Below are 18,360 nucleotides of genomic sequence, written 5' to 3' on the forward strand. Positions count from 1 at the left end.
TTGGGTTTCTACACGGTGGATGATACCCCCCAGGCCAGGAGCTCAGACACGGCAGAGTTGCAGGCAGCTGACTGTGTGCCGCATAGGAGCCGTGTGTGACTGTTCTTTGAGGTGGTTCTGGTAACCCCCTGCGGGGCTAAAACCAACACAGGGCACATCACAGGCCAAGCATTTTTCAGTCTGGTAAACATGTAGGTCTGTGATGTTGTCAGAGCGCAGAGCATTCTGCATGCAGTAAATTGTAGGTCAGGCTTTTCTTTGTGCCGTTCACAGAGTCGGAGAGCTGCTCTGAGCGAGGACGAGGTTTGCACATGCACGCGTCCAGAAATCCCTTGCACCGGTGAATGTTTATCTAAGGACTATCGTTAGGAAGTCGGGCTCTTCCATTGTAAGCGTATGCTTGCTGCGAGCAGTACAGAAATGGAACAAGAGCCGAATAAAAGCAGACACCAGATTAGTTGAAATCCTGTAATGAATACAATACTTACCAGTGTATTAATATGTTATAGAAGAAAATTGTTCGCTCTTTGCTGCTTCCCAAGCAGGTTTTGAATGTAGGGCTGTAATCCTCCTGCTAAGCCAGGCGAGCTTTGCCCCGAGCGAAGGAGGTGCCGCTCGCAGGGCGGGCTCTGCGGCTCCAGCGAGCTCAGCTGTTTTCCCCTTCTTTTCCCCTCAACGTTAGAAGCTGATGCCCCCCTATCCAATACTTAAAAACAATGCCTCTTTTTCCAATAACTGTAACGGTCCCCACAGGCTCTTCACTCATTACTCCCAGCTGCCTTAAAATTTTTGGATCTAAAATGAAAGGGAAAATGAAAGGGAAATATATTCTGGAGCAAGCAGGCGATGAGAGGAAAGACCCTTTCACTCTCCTCTCATGTCAGAGAACTGAGGAGGAGACTTGCACTGCGAGCAGAGCGCCTGGCTGCTCCTGCAGCCTCCCCTCCGAGGCCGCTCATGTCCGAGGCAGGAGCTGGCCCTCACTGCCAGCATCTCCTACAAATTGGTCATCACCCCAGCAGCCCTCATCAGGAAGCTGGTGGTTTACTCAAGGTGCTGAATAAGGGTGCAGTAGTGAGCAAGCCTTGCTGTTGGTATTTTACAGAGCAGTTTATCAGTTTATTGTGGCTCCTGCATTTCTCTGGGTTATGTTTTTGAACTGTGGATGCAATGGGCACAACCCCAGCATCCTGGGGTTTGGCAGGTCAAGGGGAGCACTAGGCATGCACTACGGTGGGTTTCAGGTGCTTCTGCGTTTCCTGCTTTCTCTGAAAGAGCCCCTTGGAGTTGCCCTCGGACATACTTAGCTGCCCATCTATCCAGGTATTCTGCCTGGGTAGAGGTTTAGCCTCACCCCACCTCTAACCACATGGTAAAATGAGCTCCTCTCCCTGCTGGATACCATTTGTGTGGAAAACAAGAAATGTAGCTGAGTTGCTATGGTGAGGATTAAAGCAAAAGTGTTCAAAGAGGTGTAAACCTCCCGGTATAAGCAGACACTGTGAGCAGTGGCATGGTTAGGCGCGATGGTTCCCAGGACAGGTGGTCCCAGCATTGCCTACTGCAAGGTTATGTGTATCTGCTCTTGGCTGCTGTAGGGAAACAGAGAGAGGAGAGGCAGAGATTAGCAAACACAAAGTTGCAACTGCTACTACGGAGAGTGGGATAGAGAAGCCAAGCACGCAGCTTTGGACATTTTCTGCCTGAATTTTATGCTCCTAGAGGAGTCTCAGCATCAGCCCCAGGGAATGATGCTGCCTCTTTGAGGAGAAGTGAGCAGCGGTGTGTATTGCCCTGGACTGCCCCCCTAATTCTGGCACAGATAACCAGCAGTGGATACACAGTTCAGTCTTCATATGCTTTCCAGATATTTTGAGGCAGCAAGAATCTGATGGGCAGACCAGAAGCTACCAAACAATAGCTGTTACAAGTGTACCAAGTTCGATATCGCCGTCAGTTCCCAGAGACACCCCGCGCACTCAGGCGGTTTCTACTGCGGCACTTTGCTCCAGAAAGTGGTACTGGTCCAGCTCTCGTACCCATCACAGCAGCACTCAAACACTTCAGCAGCAGCTGCGGCGTTTCCTTCTGGCCTGACTGTATCTTTTCGTATACGAACTTTGGTTGGCTCTTGGCTCTGGATTTACTCTGGTTAGTGGGAAGCGAATTTGCTCCGTGCTGCTTTATAGTCTGACTAAGAGGACTGGTCACAGTCACTGCAAATAACTCTCACAGACAGCACTGTATCAATAGATCACTGGGAGGAGAGACCAGGAGAAGATGCAGATCACTGTATTTTCAAAAAAATCTGACCTTTAAAACCCAGTGGAGCATCCGGGACAAATAAACACTTGGAGCTCATGGCTTTTGGGGTTCCTCAGTCAGCTGCTTTAGTACTGCCAGACATGTCACCGTGTTTATAGCAAGAGCTGTGACTCACAGCAAACTGCCATGGATATGGCCAAGCTGACTGAATGAATCAGAGAGACCCAAGTGCAGTACCAGAAGGATTGACTTAGGAGGATGCGGAGCTCAAAAATGCCTAGAGTTAATTTATATTGGAAATTGTAAAAGAGTTGGAGAAAGGCCAGTGAATGAGGTAATTAGTCCATTCCTCTGTCAGTGCAGAACTTCAGTAAATGTACTTCTGTTTTGTCCGGTCTTGTTTTTAAATACTGCCAGAGAGAGAACTTCTGCCGTTTTTATTTTCCTACCTAAATGTAATCAAGGAAGTCTGTTTTTCCTGTTATCTTGATGTTCCTAAGCCAGGATTTCTGAACCTTTCACAAAATACATCTCATTTTAGGGCCTTTCAGCAAAAATCCAATATCTCATGATGTTGCTGCAGGAATAACATCAAATATATGCATAAAAAAGCAAAGGGTGTCTGCTTGTCTGGATGTCTGCTGGTGCTGCCTTGGTGCACTTCATACTGCCCCTGAAAACTGCGGCCATCCTTGGCAGGTCTCCTTGGATCTATCATGTACTTATATGTCCTTTTTCAACAACTGACCAATTTCCTAAGACTGATTTTTTTTTTCTGAGCAGCCTAAGAGATTTAGATTTGCAGCTGTCATTAATTTCAGCGGAAATAAAAATCCCCAAGCTAGCTCTGGGGCTTCCCTCAGATCTTGTCTGAGTCATTCTGGCACTGAAGGTGTTGTAGCTTGAATGCAGTAGTGACTATGCCAGAGCAGAATAACAAGGCTTCAGCATTCCTTCAGCCTTGTTTGCCTGTTTTTCCTAGCAGTGAGGGGCAGATATTTGGGAGCTGAAGCCTGTGGGCACGGCTGTGCATGCCAGCAGGCAGTGGGAGAGTGAGCAGGGGCTTCAAGGAGTAGGAAAGAGCTGTACAAACATACTACAGTGAGTGCTGGACATGGTCCTTCTCTAACAATTATGCATCAAAGTAGCATTTGAATGCATGATTTGGAATTTTAGGTTTGGTGTGATTGAATACACATGTTTTATTATGATCTTAGGACAAAACCTCTGGAAGTATATGGTGTTTGCTTATGTCTGAGTAAAAGAAATTGCTAACTGTACACTGGATTTGTGAAAGGGTTGGGTTGACACCTCAAGCCGGCTGTAGCCTTTTGACTCGGGAGGTAAGGTGATGCCCCGGGACATGGGAGCAGTGTAACTGCACTGGCAGGGCTCCATGGGACCGTGGGAAAGCCAGAGATCGCAGGTGCTCCCTGACTGTTCACTTCTGTAGGCTGAAGGCAGCAGAGAGTTACCTTCAGAAACCTGTATTGGTGCAGAGATTTTGGTACCTTGTTCTGAAAGGAAAGCAAAAAGGCCCGAAGGCAAAAGGGAGCTCCATGGTGAGGCTTTGGGGGAACAGAGCTGTGGCTTCGTTGTCCCTAGTGCAGAAAGTCCGTTGTATGAATTCAAGATGAGTGCTAGAAATAACTGCAGAAAAATAAAAAGTAAAGAACTAAAAAGTATCAGTAGATCAAATAGCACTAAGCAAATATTCATGTTATGCAGCATATCATTCCCTAATAATCCCTCCATCTGCTCCTGGCACAGAATGAACCTTGCTGACTGAGTTTTTCAGTAAAATTGTGCCTGAACAGTAGGAGTAACACACCTCGCTCTCAGGAGCATTAGAGATACTGCAAGATAGATATCTGTGCAGACCTCTTGGCAGAAGTGGGCAGATAGTCAGGGGGGATTTTACGTAACAACATTTTTATGTCATGTTGTGGATTTTTTCCTTTCTAGGCAGAAAACAAAGGTCAGATCTTTAGAGAGAACATACAACACAAATGTAAGCATCAAAGCATCTTGCTCTTTACATGTCCAGTTTCTTTCAGTGCAGTTACAGGAGCTGGATGTTTAGTGAATAAAAAAAAAATAGCTGCAATTCCATTAGATGTTAACCAGCTAAAGCAAAAGATCATCTAGTGGAAGCTCTTTTAAAACAGTGCATAAAATTTCCAGTAATTAACCCCACATCAACTTACACCAGCAGAAATTATGGTTGTTGTATTCCCTGCATAAGCAGGTATCGTCTAGGCTGTAGGAACATTTGCATTAGCGTGGCAGCCTCCTCGCAGTAATGTGGATCGTGGCGGTACTGCAGTGATCCTGGCAGTAGTCCCCTACCCATGTACAATGCATTACAGCAGGTCCTATAGCAGATGCTTGCATCTCTCCCATTTTGGTTTGTTTATAAAGCTTGCAGGGCTCACAGCTTTTGATGCATGAGCCTTTTCCTGCATGGAGTCTTACTCTGTCCCTTCATGATGATCCCAAATAAAAGTTTCCACAACAGGTCACAACTTACAGGATTCCCATCTGCTATGACAGGAAGTTCTGACCCAATTTTTCTACTAGTAGGAAACACGTCTCCGTGCTCCAGTGGCTGGTGCGTCAGAAAAGATGATGTTCCAGGCATACTCACTCTTTCCCTGGTGGCTGAGATAAACGAGCCTGTCACAAAAACGCAAGCACCTAGAATATTTGTTTTCATTTGTTACTTGGAGTTCCGCATCTACTGCTTTGCTGGCCCTTGCTTGCGTTTGGGAGCAGGGGCCAAGATTTCCAAGAGCTGCTTCTTGTGGATGTTACTGCCTCTCAGCACCTGCCAGTGGTTCACAGGAGGCTCTAACCTTGCACAGCTCTGTGATTCCTCTTACTCCTAAATGTGTCCAATACAGCAAAGTGAACTTGCTCCTTTGAAGTCCTTGTTTCATGCCAGAACTCCAAGGGCCTTCCCACTGGAGACTTTGCCTTCATATGTCTTCCCTCATCAATATTTAAAACCTGTCATTTCTAGTGCAGCACAAATAAGATCCCATTCTAGCTTACAAGGAGCTACATATAGCTTTACCTGCAGAGTTATATAAACGCAGTCCTAATTAATTGGTGCTCTTGCCTTGCATGAATAATAGATTTGGAGAGTGTAAAAACATACAGTAGATCCAGGCTTAGAGAAGCCTGGGAAGTGTGCCCTCACAGTGGAAGGGGAAAAGCGGGCAGGAAACAGAGAGAAAGGGAGGTGAATGAAGAGAGATACCTGAATCTTTCACTTCATTTTTCAGCTGCATCTTAATGATTTTAATCCCTGCTTAAAACTAGGTGCTTTATCATCTCAGTAGTGCAGCTCAGTGCATGCAGTGCAGAGGGGGAGGGCACCAGGGAGAGCAGGGGCAGATGAGAAATCAGTGCAGTGCCCCGGAGGCTGTGTGCCCTCCTTCGTAGTGCCAGGTCCTCTCCAGATGTTTGCCAGCTGCAGAGGCAGGGCAGCCTGTGGACGGCAGCTGGGCTCATCGGGAGGCGGGGAATGCGCGGATTCCTGGTAGCTCTGCAGAGACAGCCTTTAGGTTGTTTAACTGGAGTTGCTTATAATGTGACCATGACAGATGACTTGCTTAGAGCACGACGTGACAAAAGCACTATAGCGCTGTCAGGAAGGCACAAATCAGCTCTGTGTTCGTGGCCTAGGTAAACCAAAGAGCCAGGGTACAGAGGTCCTTTACATATCCAGAAGAGCAGCTGGCTCTGCTCTGAAAGAAAACTGTACCCAGCGGACTCCCAGTTCATGGATTTAAGTAGGTATGGAGGAGGCTAGTGGTTAGATGTGTGCTTTTCATGGAAAGATCAGAAATGGGGCAGGCTCCTCAGGGCTGCTCCGGGGTGTGCTTGCCTGGAAGGATGGAAGGGCGCAGCTGCCTCCCTGGAAAAAATGGAGAGGATTTTTTGTTCTTCCTTGCATGGATTGGCTTTGTTTGTTTGCTAGATTGGAAATAAAGACCAATCAGGTAATTTTTATCTGGGCAATAGCTGTGGCATTCAGGGCCACGGCTCCGGCCCGCCAAGCGCAGCCTACGCAAGCGTTGTGTGTTTTGCTGTGTAGCATGCCGTTTTAACAAAAAGCATAAAAAACCAACCTACTCCCCCCAAAACCCTGTGTGATATGCACAACGAGTGGAAATTACAGTCAATGTGTATTCAGCCAGTTAGTCAAAAGCTACGTGCTCCTCGGGGCTCAGTATTCCCTGAGGCCCATGTGTATTATCTGAGCACATAGAAACGGTGACCTTCATCGACAGTTTTCATCCAAGGAGGTCAAGGGAGTGCTCGTGAACTTAGGAAATCCCATGTATTATTGTTAATGCTGCAGAGCAGCCATATCCCAGTGGCATATCCTGTGTAAGTCCTAGTATAGAGTTCAAAATAAAAATACCCGTATGTTACTGCTGCGCTCAGAAAGGACACGCGTACACCGTGAGTAACACATGCGTCTTGAGCTTATGTGGGCAGCACGACTGAATGTGCATGGCGTGGGACACACCAGAGTCTGTAGGTAGCAGTTTGTTTCAGGTTTAATGTAATTTTCCTTCCCTAAGCAGAGTTAAACAGCAGTGATAAATATGGCTATAGATGGCACTAAAGCTATGTTAGCTCTCTAACATTAAGCTAGAGAAAATCATCAATGTCTCTGAGCAAGATATCTATGGGCATTACCTTCGCATGGGAAGGTATGAGTAAGGCAGACAGTGACTCTATCATATACTCTGATGTGGAGATGTCCTTAAAAATTATTTTAAATATGTAATCTCTCTCTCATACATATATGTGTGTATGTATATATGTATACACCTATGTGTATCTATATACATACACACATATATGTTTTTTATATATATCTATCTCAAATCTATATAAACTGTGCAGATTTACTGCACAGCAAGAATTTAAAGCACATGAATTTTTGTCTTCAGATAGCTCAACCAGCTTCTTGGGCAGAGCCACTGTAGTCAGCTACATATTCGAGACCTACGTACAGTTTAGCTAACATACTGCGTTTCAGATCCCTCTAGTGCCTGCCTCGCCATTGCAGTCTGCTCAGTCACTCTGTATCTGCAGTGGCAAAAATGTCTGGTTGAAAAAAAAAAAAAGAAGAAGAAGAAGAAAGGACCTAATCTTCTATGCTTCAGCGCGTTACCTCCCCATTACTGCTGCATGCCTGCTCGGTGCGGTAACAGATGAAGGTACCGCAGGCCTCAGCATCCCTAGCAGCCAACGTTTGCGTTGAGTGCCCTCTGCTGATCGGCCAGCCGCATCCGATCCGTCCCGCATCAGGTGCGATCGCGGTGAACAGGTTGCCTGGGAGGTTGTCATCTCAGCGGTCTCTGGCAGTCGGATAGGTCGTGCTCCTCCGTCCCCTAGACCCCGTCCTAGACCTGAGGCTGCCTCGTGTTTTTGCTTACTGCCGCTCTAGTGCAGAGGAGCCTGCTGCCCCTTAGGTGTCACAGCTAGAGTATTGCACGTAGTTTAGGCCTAACCCCCTGCTCATGCGGACAGGAAAGCAGAGCAATTGGGGCAGTTCGGGGAGTTTCACTGGGTTAAAACCAAGGTGAGAGTCTCCAGGCCTGCTGGAGAAGTCTGCTCGCAGCAGATACCTCCCTTTTGCACTAGGCTTATGCCTGTAGTGAGCTCTTCACCGCTCTGCATTTGGGGAAGGGACAGCCACCATTTTAGGACATAACTGAGAAAGTGCTAGCACCTCACTAACGGTGCCATGAGATTCAGGGACTGAAGCTTCTTTCAGCCTCTGTTTCCAGAGGTTGTTCTACAATAACGTAGGGAATCCCAAAACAGTCCCGAGTGAGGTGTCCCAGGAGAGTCAGGTAGGTTTGATCACAGGCTTCTTCTGGGAACTGCATGTCCTGGTAGTTGGTTTTACTCGCTGATGCATGAGGAGCAGCTTCATAGTGTGAGACCGGAGGAGCAGAGAGCTGTCTGGGGCGGGGGGTGGAAAGGATGACAGTGTTAGTGGGAGCTGAGAGATGTTTGCTGCAGGCGTTACTTGAAGGGCAGAGCTGAGACGGGTTCTCACCGCGCCAGACGTCCCACCAGCGCCACGGCTGACAATGTGGGCTGTGCGGCACACCACAGGAATGCCAGCTGCACTGCCTTAGTGGGTGTCGCATGGAGCGTGGCACCAGCCTGCCCCATGCACCCAGCATGCGTCACTGGAGTAAATCTGTGAGGGCTCAGAAGCACCATGCGGTAGACAAGCTCCAGATCTTGGAACAATGGGCTGTTAAGGGAAAAAAATAATGAGTAGATCTCTTGGGAACTTTACAAAGAAAGAAAAGGAGTAGCATCTGCCTTGGGCAATTCAGGTCAAAGTCTCAGGTCATAGAGACCAGAGGACCCTGGAGCAGGTCATAGATGGTCATAACCCCAAAATGCCTTGTGGTCACTAGTGAAAAGGATGTTACAGAGCCAAGTAATCTGTGATGTAAACCAGGAGCAGGGAACTGGAACAGCCCTGAGAGTGGCCCTGAGGACGTGAAGCCACCCGGCTCACACTGTAGTTTAAGGCAGTTGAAGCGATTCAACATCGTGCTAGCTAATTATTTTTAGCTCTTTAGTTTCTGTCTTGGAGCCCGAAGGGCACATTATAAGCGCATTTTCCCCCTTTGCTGTGATCAGCCTTGCACATAGGACCTCTGAGTGGCGTGTAATTACGAAACAGTATTGATTTCTAGAGAAGAGGCTGTAAATGTACACGTCCTTCTCATAAAAATCAGTTTGATCCTCGAATGACTTTACTGAAAGCCTTATTTTCCTTAGTAAATAACATGACTGACTGGAAAGAATTAAAAAAATAGTAATAATTGGATTTTAGGTCTTCTAAATTAGCTTTTGGTCTCAGCAAATGCAGCAGGGATGTATTCCCTTCTCAGTGGGCAGTCTGATTCGCATCAACAGGGCTGCAGTTTATTTGCGTTGCTCCTTGAAGCCTGGCGGATCGGAGATAAACGTGGATTGGTTTTCTCTGCTGCGGGGAGCGAGGACCGCGTTTGACCGAGCAGCTGCTCGGTCCCATGCGATGAGGCAGCTACGGCGTCAACAGCCTCCATGGCAGAAGCATTAGGGGCTGCTGGGCAAGATGCTCCAAAAAACTATGAGAAAAAGGGCACTGAGCACCCAAGAAACGTCTTATTTGTGGCTGCCGTGATCCCGATGGCTCACCTGTGTCTTTTGCTCCTGCAGCAACAGAGGCGAGAGAAGGAGATGCGGAAGCAGCAGGAGAGAGAGCAGCGGCGGCACTACGAGGAGCAGATGCGCAGGGAGGAGGAGCGGAGACGTGCTGAGCACGAGCAGGTACCCTGGAGCTCCAGGCCGGATCGGGTCCTCACAGCCTGACTGCACTCAGCAATCGCAACTGGTTCGGTTCAGGATGATTGCCCTTAATGTGAATTCCTCTTAACTTAATAAGTTAAAAGGCAGATCTTCTCATAACGCTCACATTTTTTGCCACTTCCACCACTTGAGCGTAAATTGCTTAATTGTTAACACCGCGTGTGTCGCTTTCCACTATTGTAATTTATTTCTGTGTGGATCCACTTGTTTGCCCACAAATCTGGAGACACTTGATGTTGAGTTTTCCCATCCTCCCATTCCCAGTGTAGGGGTTGGTGTTGTCCCTAGTCCATGTAGCTCTTCCCTCCCAGAGGCCCCTGTCCTGGCCACAGGAGCCCTGGGGCTTTGGACAGTGGTGAAGGGAGTGAGAGCATCTAGGCTCTCAGTGGGTGGACATCTACACGCCGGGTCCTCCTTGTGCTCCTCATAGACTCTTCCTCTTGGGAATTACTGGCTCTTTTACCTTCTCTTTCTTTCTCCTTTGCTCCTTGCTGCCCGTGCCTCCAGGAGTACATCAGGCGACAGTTAGAGGAGGAGCAGAGACAGTTAGAGATCCTGCAGCAGCAGTTGTTGCAGGAGCAAGCGCTACTTCTGGTAATGAGGTGGCCCCGGCCTCGCCGTCCACCGTCTGTCCACATCACGCCCGCATGCGTCCGCCCGTGTGTGCCTGCATGTGCCCGCGTGCCCTGAGCGCTCCTGCGATGCGGAGCTCGCCGGGGCAGGCGCCTTGCAAATGCCTCCGGCTGCGCGACGCAGTTACTCGCGCGGCGCTCCGGCCCCTGCCCGCGGTGCGGAGCCGGCCGCAACTTCCCTCGCTGCGCTTTGGCCTCTCCGCTGTGCCTGGCCTCGCACCGATCTCAGGCCCCTCGCTGTGCGTTCCTCCCGTTGCATCTCCCGTAGCGTGGGCATGCTTTTGCTGTCCTTCGAGGTGCAGACCCTTCCTCTGTGCTCCTGTACCTGTTGCCATGTTGTATTAAGGCTGTTTGCAGTATGCTGGCGTATAATGAAGCTGCACCCAGCAAACCCACCCTGAGATGCAGGCTTTGGTATTTTGAGTGAAGGCTTTTGTTTTAATTCCTTCACAGGAATATTGTTTATTCCTTCTCCTGCTGTTTACATTCTAGACTTTTTTAAAGTTATTTCACTATTTTTTTTGAATTGTCCTTTTTAATGCTAGTAGCTGTTATTCTCACTGTTTTCTTTTAATCCACAGGGATTATTATTTGTCTCTCTTCCCATTAGCTCTATTTAGGGAAAAGAAAAAAGTTCTTCCCTTTCTGAAAGGCACTTTTAAAAAAAGCGTTAATGATTTAGTAATTAAACCTCCTAAAGCCCTAGGGATTGGGAAGGATCATACAGTTGACTCTGCTGTGCAGCTGTTGTGACAGACAATAAATTGGTCCTGCATAGGCTCAATTTTAGTTGGATTTTTTATGAACCAGTGATGCTTGGCACCTCATTGGCTTGGTCCTTTGTTCTTCCCGCCTGGAAAAAAATGGGAAAAATCAATGGTAACTTTTAAACCCTATGAGAACATTATATTACGTGGGCAGTATCTGTTTGGGACTGCCCAAAGGACTGAGAACCCAATCTCTTATTTCAAATGTGGATTTAAAGTCTCCTTCAGTGAGATTACAGCTACATAGTGCTAAAGTGCCTTTCTTAGACCAAATCTGTGTGTGATGCAACACACTTGTATTTGCAGCCTCTCATTGCCAAGGTCATGCATTTTTACCCACTAGCCAGGCGTATCCTGGTGGCACCGTGCACCGATGTTGCTGTGTTGTTTCCTGGATAGGAGTATAAGCGCAAGCAGTTGGAGGAGCAGCGTCAAGCAGAGAGGCTGCAGCGGCAGCTCCAGCAGGAGCGCGATTACCTGGTCTCCCTGCAGCAGCAGCAGCAGCAGCAGCGGCAGGACCAGAGGCCAGCGGAGAAGAAACCACTCTACCATTACAAGGAAGGGATAAATGCCAGTGAGAAGCCAGCATGGGCCAAGGAGGTAGGAGAGAGGGAGGAGCGTGGAGGGGCTTGTCTGCATCCGCAGAGCTGGCTCCTGTGCATGCAGCACTGTGTGAGCTGTGCACGGTAGACTGCACACTCCTGGGTCTGCCTCCTTTCTCGCTCGTCCCAGCACCGTGCCGTTAGCTCTGCTGGAAACACTCCTAATTAAAAGCACAGTGTGTGTGTGTGTGTGTGTGTGTGTGTGTGTGTGTGTGTGTCTGCATGTACATATGTGCATGGGAAGAGGAGAGAGGGGAAGGGAGGTTTTTCCGTGAGGGATTGCAAGAAGGAGGAGCCTCCTGGAGGGGCTGAGCCATAGCTGGGGACCTGTGGCCGTGCCAGGCCTAAGCACAGGAGACTCCTCTTTGTGCCATGGTCACTGTGGAGGGGGCAGAGCAGTGGTTGTGGCAGGACTTCCTTGCTCACTGCTAATTCAGCTTCCCTATAAGCAAACAGGGACCAGGCCGCTTTTCCTCTTGCAGTAAGGGCCGTGTCTCTTGGGATGATTGATCCTTCATGTCAGGAATGCAAGCCACATTGCTGTTTTTCTTCCTCCCCTCTCTTCCCTCAGCAAAAATAGGGAATTTTTGTAACAACTGTGAGATCTTGACAATTAATTACTGCCTGATTGAATAATCTTAAAAAGACATGCATTGTCTGCAGTGCGGTTTCAGGACCATATGCAAACACTTTTTTTCTCTCTAATGTTTCATGGTGCTTCCAGTAAGACTGGTGCCCACTCTTGTTATTAATATTTCTAAAATTCTTTGGATTTTGTTAGTTTAATTTTGTAATCCTACTCCTGAGCAGGAAAATCTTTTAATAACTCACCTATTCTTCCCACTAAGCATGATCACTGCTCTGTTGCCAAGTGTCTGGCACCCTTTTGTCCTGGCAGAGATGCAGTGTGCATCCAACACTTCTAAGTGAAGGCTTTCCAATTCATAGCCTTCAACTGCACTGAATACCTGCAAGAATCAAATGCTCAAAAAATTCAATCAATTATCCTTTGCTAAGGATAACAGCACTGAGAGTTACTAGCATTTCTAAACCATGGCAGAGGCAAAGGAAGGTGTCAGTTCCTCACATTCTAAAGTTAGATGTGGTCTTCAGAAATTATGAAAAATGTGCCTAATTCAGGAGGAAAGTAAGAACTTAAGGTTATACCTGTTTCCTTACCTGAAGTGTCACAAGAAATAAGAGTTTACTAATAGTGGGTGCACCTGCCCAGCCTGTCTTCACCGAAGCTTCAGGATCATTATGAACCCTTCCAGTGGAAGAAGAGGTTTGGTAGGTAGGTCTGTGGACAAGGTGTCCTCATCTAAGACTGATGTGCCAAACAACACAGCTCTGAGCCACCTAAAAGAGGCTTCCACCTAGGTGGTGCCTCCATGGCCTTCTGCAAAATTGCATCTCTACAGTAGTGTAGCAAACAGGAAAATGGGAATAAATTCTCTTTCATTGCTTAGTTTTAAATAAATCAGCTAGAATATTGCTTAAGTACCTCTGGCACTGTCTTCAAAGTTATCTATAACAAAGATGTATAAAAAGGGATCTTTATCTAGGATGAAGGGTAAAAGAACTGGATTTGACTTTCTGTTTCAAATACAAAGTTCGATTACATTAAGGGACTGTAAAATGGGAATGAGAGCAATAGTATATATGTATATAATATATAATAGTATATAATATATGGCCTCATACACTTTGCTGAAATCGTAGGAGAGATGAGATTTCCTGTTGTTTTGAAACATCTCCAGCTTCCACAGTTTATCTGTCCAAATCATTTATTCTTTAACTGTGTAACTGTGTCCAGTTTATAATGAAATGCTCAAAGTGGCAAGTTTACCTTCTTTATATTCTTGAGAGCTGTGGTCTGATGCACTGCCCCAATACAGCACCCTTGGGAAGTTCCCATAACTACTCCCCTCACCTCCGTACCCTGTTTTATCTACTTCACATAGTCCAATATTTAGCACAGTTTGGCTACTTTGCTGCATATACTGAAGCTATTCTTACTGGTTATGGAGATAGCCAAACTTGGACCAGCACTTACTATCAGCATATTATTGCTGTTGTGTAGTTTGACAATTCCAGTACTCAATCCAAACATGCTAATTTAACAGAAATATTGAGACTTTATTTTTCTTTTGGAACAGGGAGGAGATAAGTCTGGTAACAGACAGGTTTCTGTGCTTCTGCATGTCTGTGCAGAAAATTACTATGTCAAGGAAGTCTTTTTAGGTATAAATTCTCCCTGCCTGCATTTCTGCAAGCCTGAAACACTGATCAGGTAGACTTTGCGGTGCAACTGCATGATGCACATCCTCACCTACTCTCTCTTCAACTCACTTTCCCTTGTGGCTTGGATGATGGCTCAAACCTGGCCTTTTTACCCACACAAATCTCCTCTTCCAGTGAAAGACTAGCTGGGCCCTTTTGGGCATTGTATTGGGAGCTGCTGATGTTCAAGCCAGGCAAGCAGCATTGCTATTCGAAGTAGTAGGACTATAATATAGGACCATAAATACTAGTACTAGTATTTATACTGTAATTAGCAGTTCTGTGTTGCTGACCATTCTGCTGCAAATCAGTGTTTGCTAAAAAAAAAAAAAAAAGAGATGTCTGGATCTCATTTTTCAGTGAAAAAGTACCTGCAGTTTAGTCAGCTAAAGGACAGGTTTGGGCAGATGCACAGCACTGGGAAGAACAGTTTCATATATGACCTTACATAAAGGAGTAGCAAGGAGGTGTGTTCAACTGGGCGTCTTCAAAGGGGCCTGGCTACACCAGGCCTGGCCTAGTGGCGCTTCTTCCCACTAGCTTGGCACCTCTGGGGGGGCCCAAGGCTCAGCTGTGTCATCGGCAGTGCTGTTCTCCGCAACAGTCAATCGCATTTCAGCTCTCCCTTCAGTCCCCCTGGCTTTTGTCATCCATCCTTTGCTTTGAAATAATTCATGGCAGCATTAGCTGCTTTCCACTGGGACCTCCACAAAAGCTGCTAGGGATGTTTCCCATTTGATGTGAATCTTGAATTATATAAGAGATGGCTGGCGAACGGGAGCAATGATGAATTCTTGTAGAGTCTGGCACTGCAGAGTGCTGCTTTTTTCTCCTCTCTGCATAATACTGTAGTCAATAAGACGCCATGGAGTAGAACGAGAGAGCCCCAAGCGTATCGTCTTCGGTGTACTGATGAAATGAACCACTGGTGAGGCAATGCTGGTGGTTGGAAAACCAAGCATCTTTCTCCTTCCTAGCTCACAGACATCCCCCATTTCGTTGCTTTCCTGCCTTTTCCATGCAAGCTTTGAAATCATCCATAATCGGCTGTGCATTATGGCTTGGCACTCTGCCGGCAGGCTCCCAAAAATAGCTGGAGGGACCCATGTCATCGCTTTTGGCGGCTCTGGTGAGTGCCAACGCTTGGATAATGACCAGATATACTGGAGCTCCTCTGGGGTGACCAGCAACAAGCCTCTCCCAGCACTCGTGCAAAGCCCACCTTGTTCAGGAGGAGTTCATCTCCCTCCCCACTGTCCTCCCTGTCCTCACATGCACTGCAAGGGTTCCTGTGGGCCTCGCTGAACCRAGCTCTGCACGGCCTCTGGAGCCAGTGGGTAGTGTGTGGGGCAAGTTGTTAGTGAATGCTTCATTTTTATTAATATAAGGGCTGTTGCATGTCTTTCGTGATTATGTGTTTACTTACAGAAAAGCTATGTTTTCTCCCAAGCAAGCCTATTTTATGGTTTACTTTTCGACATGACATAGTGGAATTAAGACATACTAATGGTATTTAACATATATGAATGACTCGTGAGTGAAAATATGCATCAGGTCTCTAGCTGAGGTATCAAAAATTCTGCATAGGATATGTTGCATGTATATCAGCGCGTGCAGTCTCATCTCAGTAGCATACAGATTGCACATATGTCTGGGTTAGCTGAAACCATTTTATTTCCACCAAGATTACCTGAAAACAATGAGCTTTGTTTTTATGTCTCTATCAGTAACAGAGTTTTTTTTTTTTTTTTCCTTCCATACATGACAAGGTGCCAGACTTGCTAAATCTAGATCAAAGCCAGACATTTTCTGGCTGCCATGTTTATTCCTGGATTCAAATCTAACAAAAGTGCTCCTTGTGGTGTTTGCAGTAAAGAATCCCCTTGCTTCAAGATACATTTATGTAGAGGCAAGAGCTATGCACATGATGTATAAATAGTCCTTTTTGGGGACTCTTTAAAATGCATTTATTGCACAATCTGCTGGGTGACTTGGTCTCCATAGTCATAGAAAAATCTGATATATCTAAAGAGAAAGGAGTTTCCAATATATGTCTTGGTTTTTGGTTATAAATGGCTTTTTCATGGGGCTTTTTTTATCCCTTAGAAACTGGAGGTGCCACTTAGATTTCCTAATGATATCTCTTCATGGTCTCAGACTTCACAAACAGAGCAATCCAGTGAATCCTGCTGCTCTGTGTTTGTGCAACGTATCGCAGCTGTGTCCGTAACGGCAGTCCCTTGTGGCAACGCTGCATTAAGCCTACAGTGAACTGGGCAGGTCTGTGGGCAGCACTTTCTGTGCAAGGGTAAAATGCTGGGTGCCCTGTACAGCTGCTCTGGTTTGTTCAGGCACGGCCAAGGGTGTTGGATACACACTGAAACAAAAAGCTGAGTGTTGTCAACCTGTGAATTGAGCAACTAGTATCAGGCTGTGCTGGAGAGCATCTGAGAGAGCTGCTCAGTTATAGGCTTTTGATGGGGGATAGGGCACTGGGCAGCTTAGAAAAGGAAGGGGAGGAGGAAGAAAACTGGTAGAAGTGAACATACGATGGAGCAGGTAAACCTGAGTCAGGTTAATGGGGTGAGGGAGAAGGAAAATGAGGTAAAGTAAAGCTGATACAGATCGCATGAGAACCTGAGCTTGGCTGTAGAGGTTGGGACTGCTGAGATCCAGACTTGTGCACTTACCCAATACAGAAATCCTTATAGTGCTCAAAGACCAGATGCGTAAAGTGACCTGGTCCCTTGGTTCAGGGAACGGAAAATAAGCAGGAAATACGATCATCTCTTTGGAAAGCAGGCCAAATGACTGTGCGGTAACTAGAGCATGTGCTGGTGATTCAGCAAGGAGGCTGATGTTGATGGGCTCTCCTCCCGTGTCGCTGCAGGTGGAGGAGCGCTCCCGACTCAACCGTCAGAGCTCGCCGGCGATGCCTCACAAGGTGGCCAACAGGATTTCTGACCCCAACCTGCCTCCTCGCTCCGAGTCCTTCAGCATTAGCGGTGTGCAGCCAGCCCGGACCCCACCCCTGCTCAGACCCGTGGACCCGCAGGTAATGGTGCTTGTTCCCGGCAGGCTCGTTTACAGAAACCACGATGCTCGGGGTGCCGGTAAGGTCACGAGAAAGATTGTGAATGGAAGGAAATAATATCTCACTCCATGGTTTCTCAGCCTGAGGTGTATTTGGGACTAAGGGCAGCATCTACATTCATGAGTGGATTCTTCTTTTCACCTCCATGTGTTAGAAACATCATGCTGGGTTATACCTTCCTTTGAAGCATCAGGTACTGGTTCCTACTAGAAACAAGCTGAGGACCTAGAGGAACCACTGGTCTGCACCAGTAAAGCAGTTGTTCTGTTCCTCTTCGGATATGTTTTATTTAAAGGACTAAAACTCCAGAGCCTGGTATGAAAAGCCTAGGGTGCTTTGATGCTGAGGATCGTCAGAAAGAGATTTTGCTTCCTTTGTTATTTTACTTCAGATTTTTGTTTTGGTTTTCCATCAAGTTAACATCAGTCACAAACACATCCAAAAAGGGCAGTAGGTCCCAATGAGGAGGGGAATCATTATTTTAAAAGCTAATCCCAGTCCCAGGTACTGTGGGGTACCACGGAAAGTTGTGAGAGCATCAGAGCTGGACCTGGTTCAGCATCCACAAATCCTGCAGACTCGAGCAGGAATTTCAGAGGGGAGGAACCAGGTTTTTGGTCCAGATTCACATGGGCTTTCTATGGGAAAATGTGCTGAAAAGTGCCATCTGCCTGTTGTATGTTCATCTGCAGATCAGCAGGGCAATGTCAACTTTAAATAAAACACTTGCAGGGAAGCCCTTATTTAGCTATTTCTTCCTTTCATACATAATACAAACATAAACCATAAAACCCCACTTCATAGCAGTCTGATTGACCAAACACAAACTGTTTTTTCCATACTCCTTTGAAAATAACCACACTCTGGTGACATATATTGTCAACAGCTGCAAGGATTTTGTTTGACTAAGATACTAACGAAAAAGTCACTTGAAATCCAGGCACCTGTGTACATGAATGCGTATACATATATGCAGAAACATCGTGTTTATACTGAAATAAAGGTTACAACTCTGTGCTGCGTCAAAGAAGAGGCTATTGCTGACTTTATGGGGACCTAAGAAGGAGCTCTGATTTCATAAATTCTGCTTTTGCAAATATCTCAGCTTTCCCACCACAGGTGACAGTGTTCTTTTCACTTACAAACCTTAGATCTCTATGATTCATCTGCAGGATAAGGTACTGCCTACACCTATAGAAATTCATGCCTCAAGGGTTTTTTTTAAGCCATCTGTGCCTCAGAATTCCTGATTTTTTTAATTATTATTTATTCTTGTTTCCTTTATTTTTAACAACAAAATTCCATGCCAAATA

At 46.6% G+C, this 18,360-nt stretch overlaps 1 protein-coding gene across 1 annotated transcript in view; it reads left to right on the forward strand.

The window, feature by feature from the left end:
* The window catches only part of TNIK (TRAF2 and NCK interacting kinase), a 170,997-nt gene that overhangs the window by 115,988 nt on the left and 36,649 nt on the right, over positions 1 to 18,360 (forward strand). Inside the window, exons 13-16 of the mRNA XM_085322308.1 lie at positions 9,520 to 9,630; positions 10,177 to 10,263; positions 11,468 to 11,668; positions 16,844 to 17,008. Of these exons, the coding sequence (XP_085178434.1) occupies positions 9,520 to 9,630; positions 10,177 to 10,263; positions 11,468 to 11,668; positions 16,844 to 17,008 (564 nt within the window). The remainder of the gene's footprint in view (positions 1 to 9,519; positions 9,631 to 10,176; positions 10,264 to 11,467; positions 11,669 to 16,843; positions 17,009 to 18,360) is intronic.

This window comes from Rhea americana, unplaced genomic scaffold, assembly GCF_003343005.1.
Source record: "Rhea americana isolate MKP2758 unplaced genomic scaffold, rheAme1 scaffold_76, whole genome shotgun sequence".
NCBI classification, from domain to species: Eukaryota; Metazoa; Chordata; class Aves; order Rheiformes; family Rheidae; genus Rhea; species Rhea americana.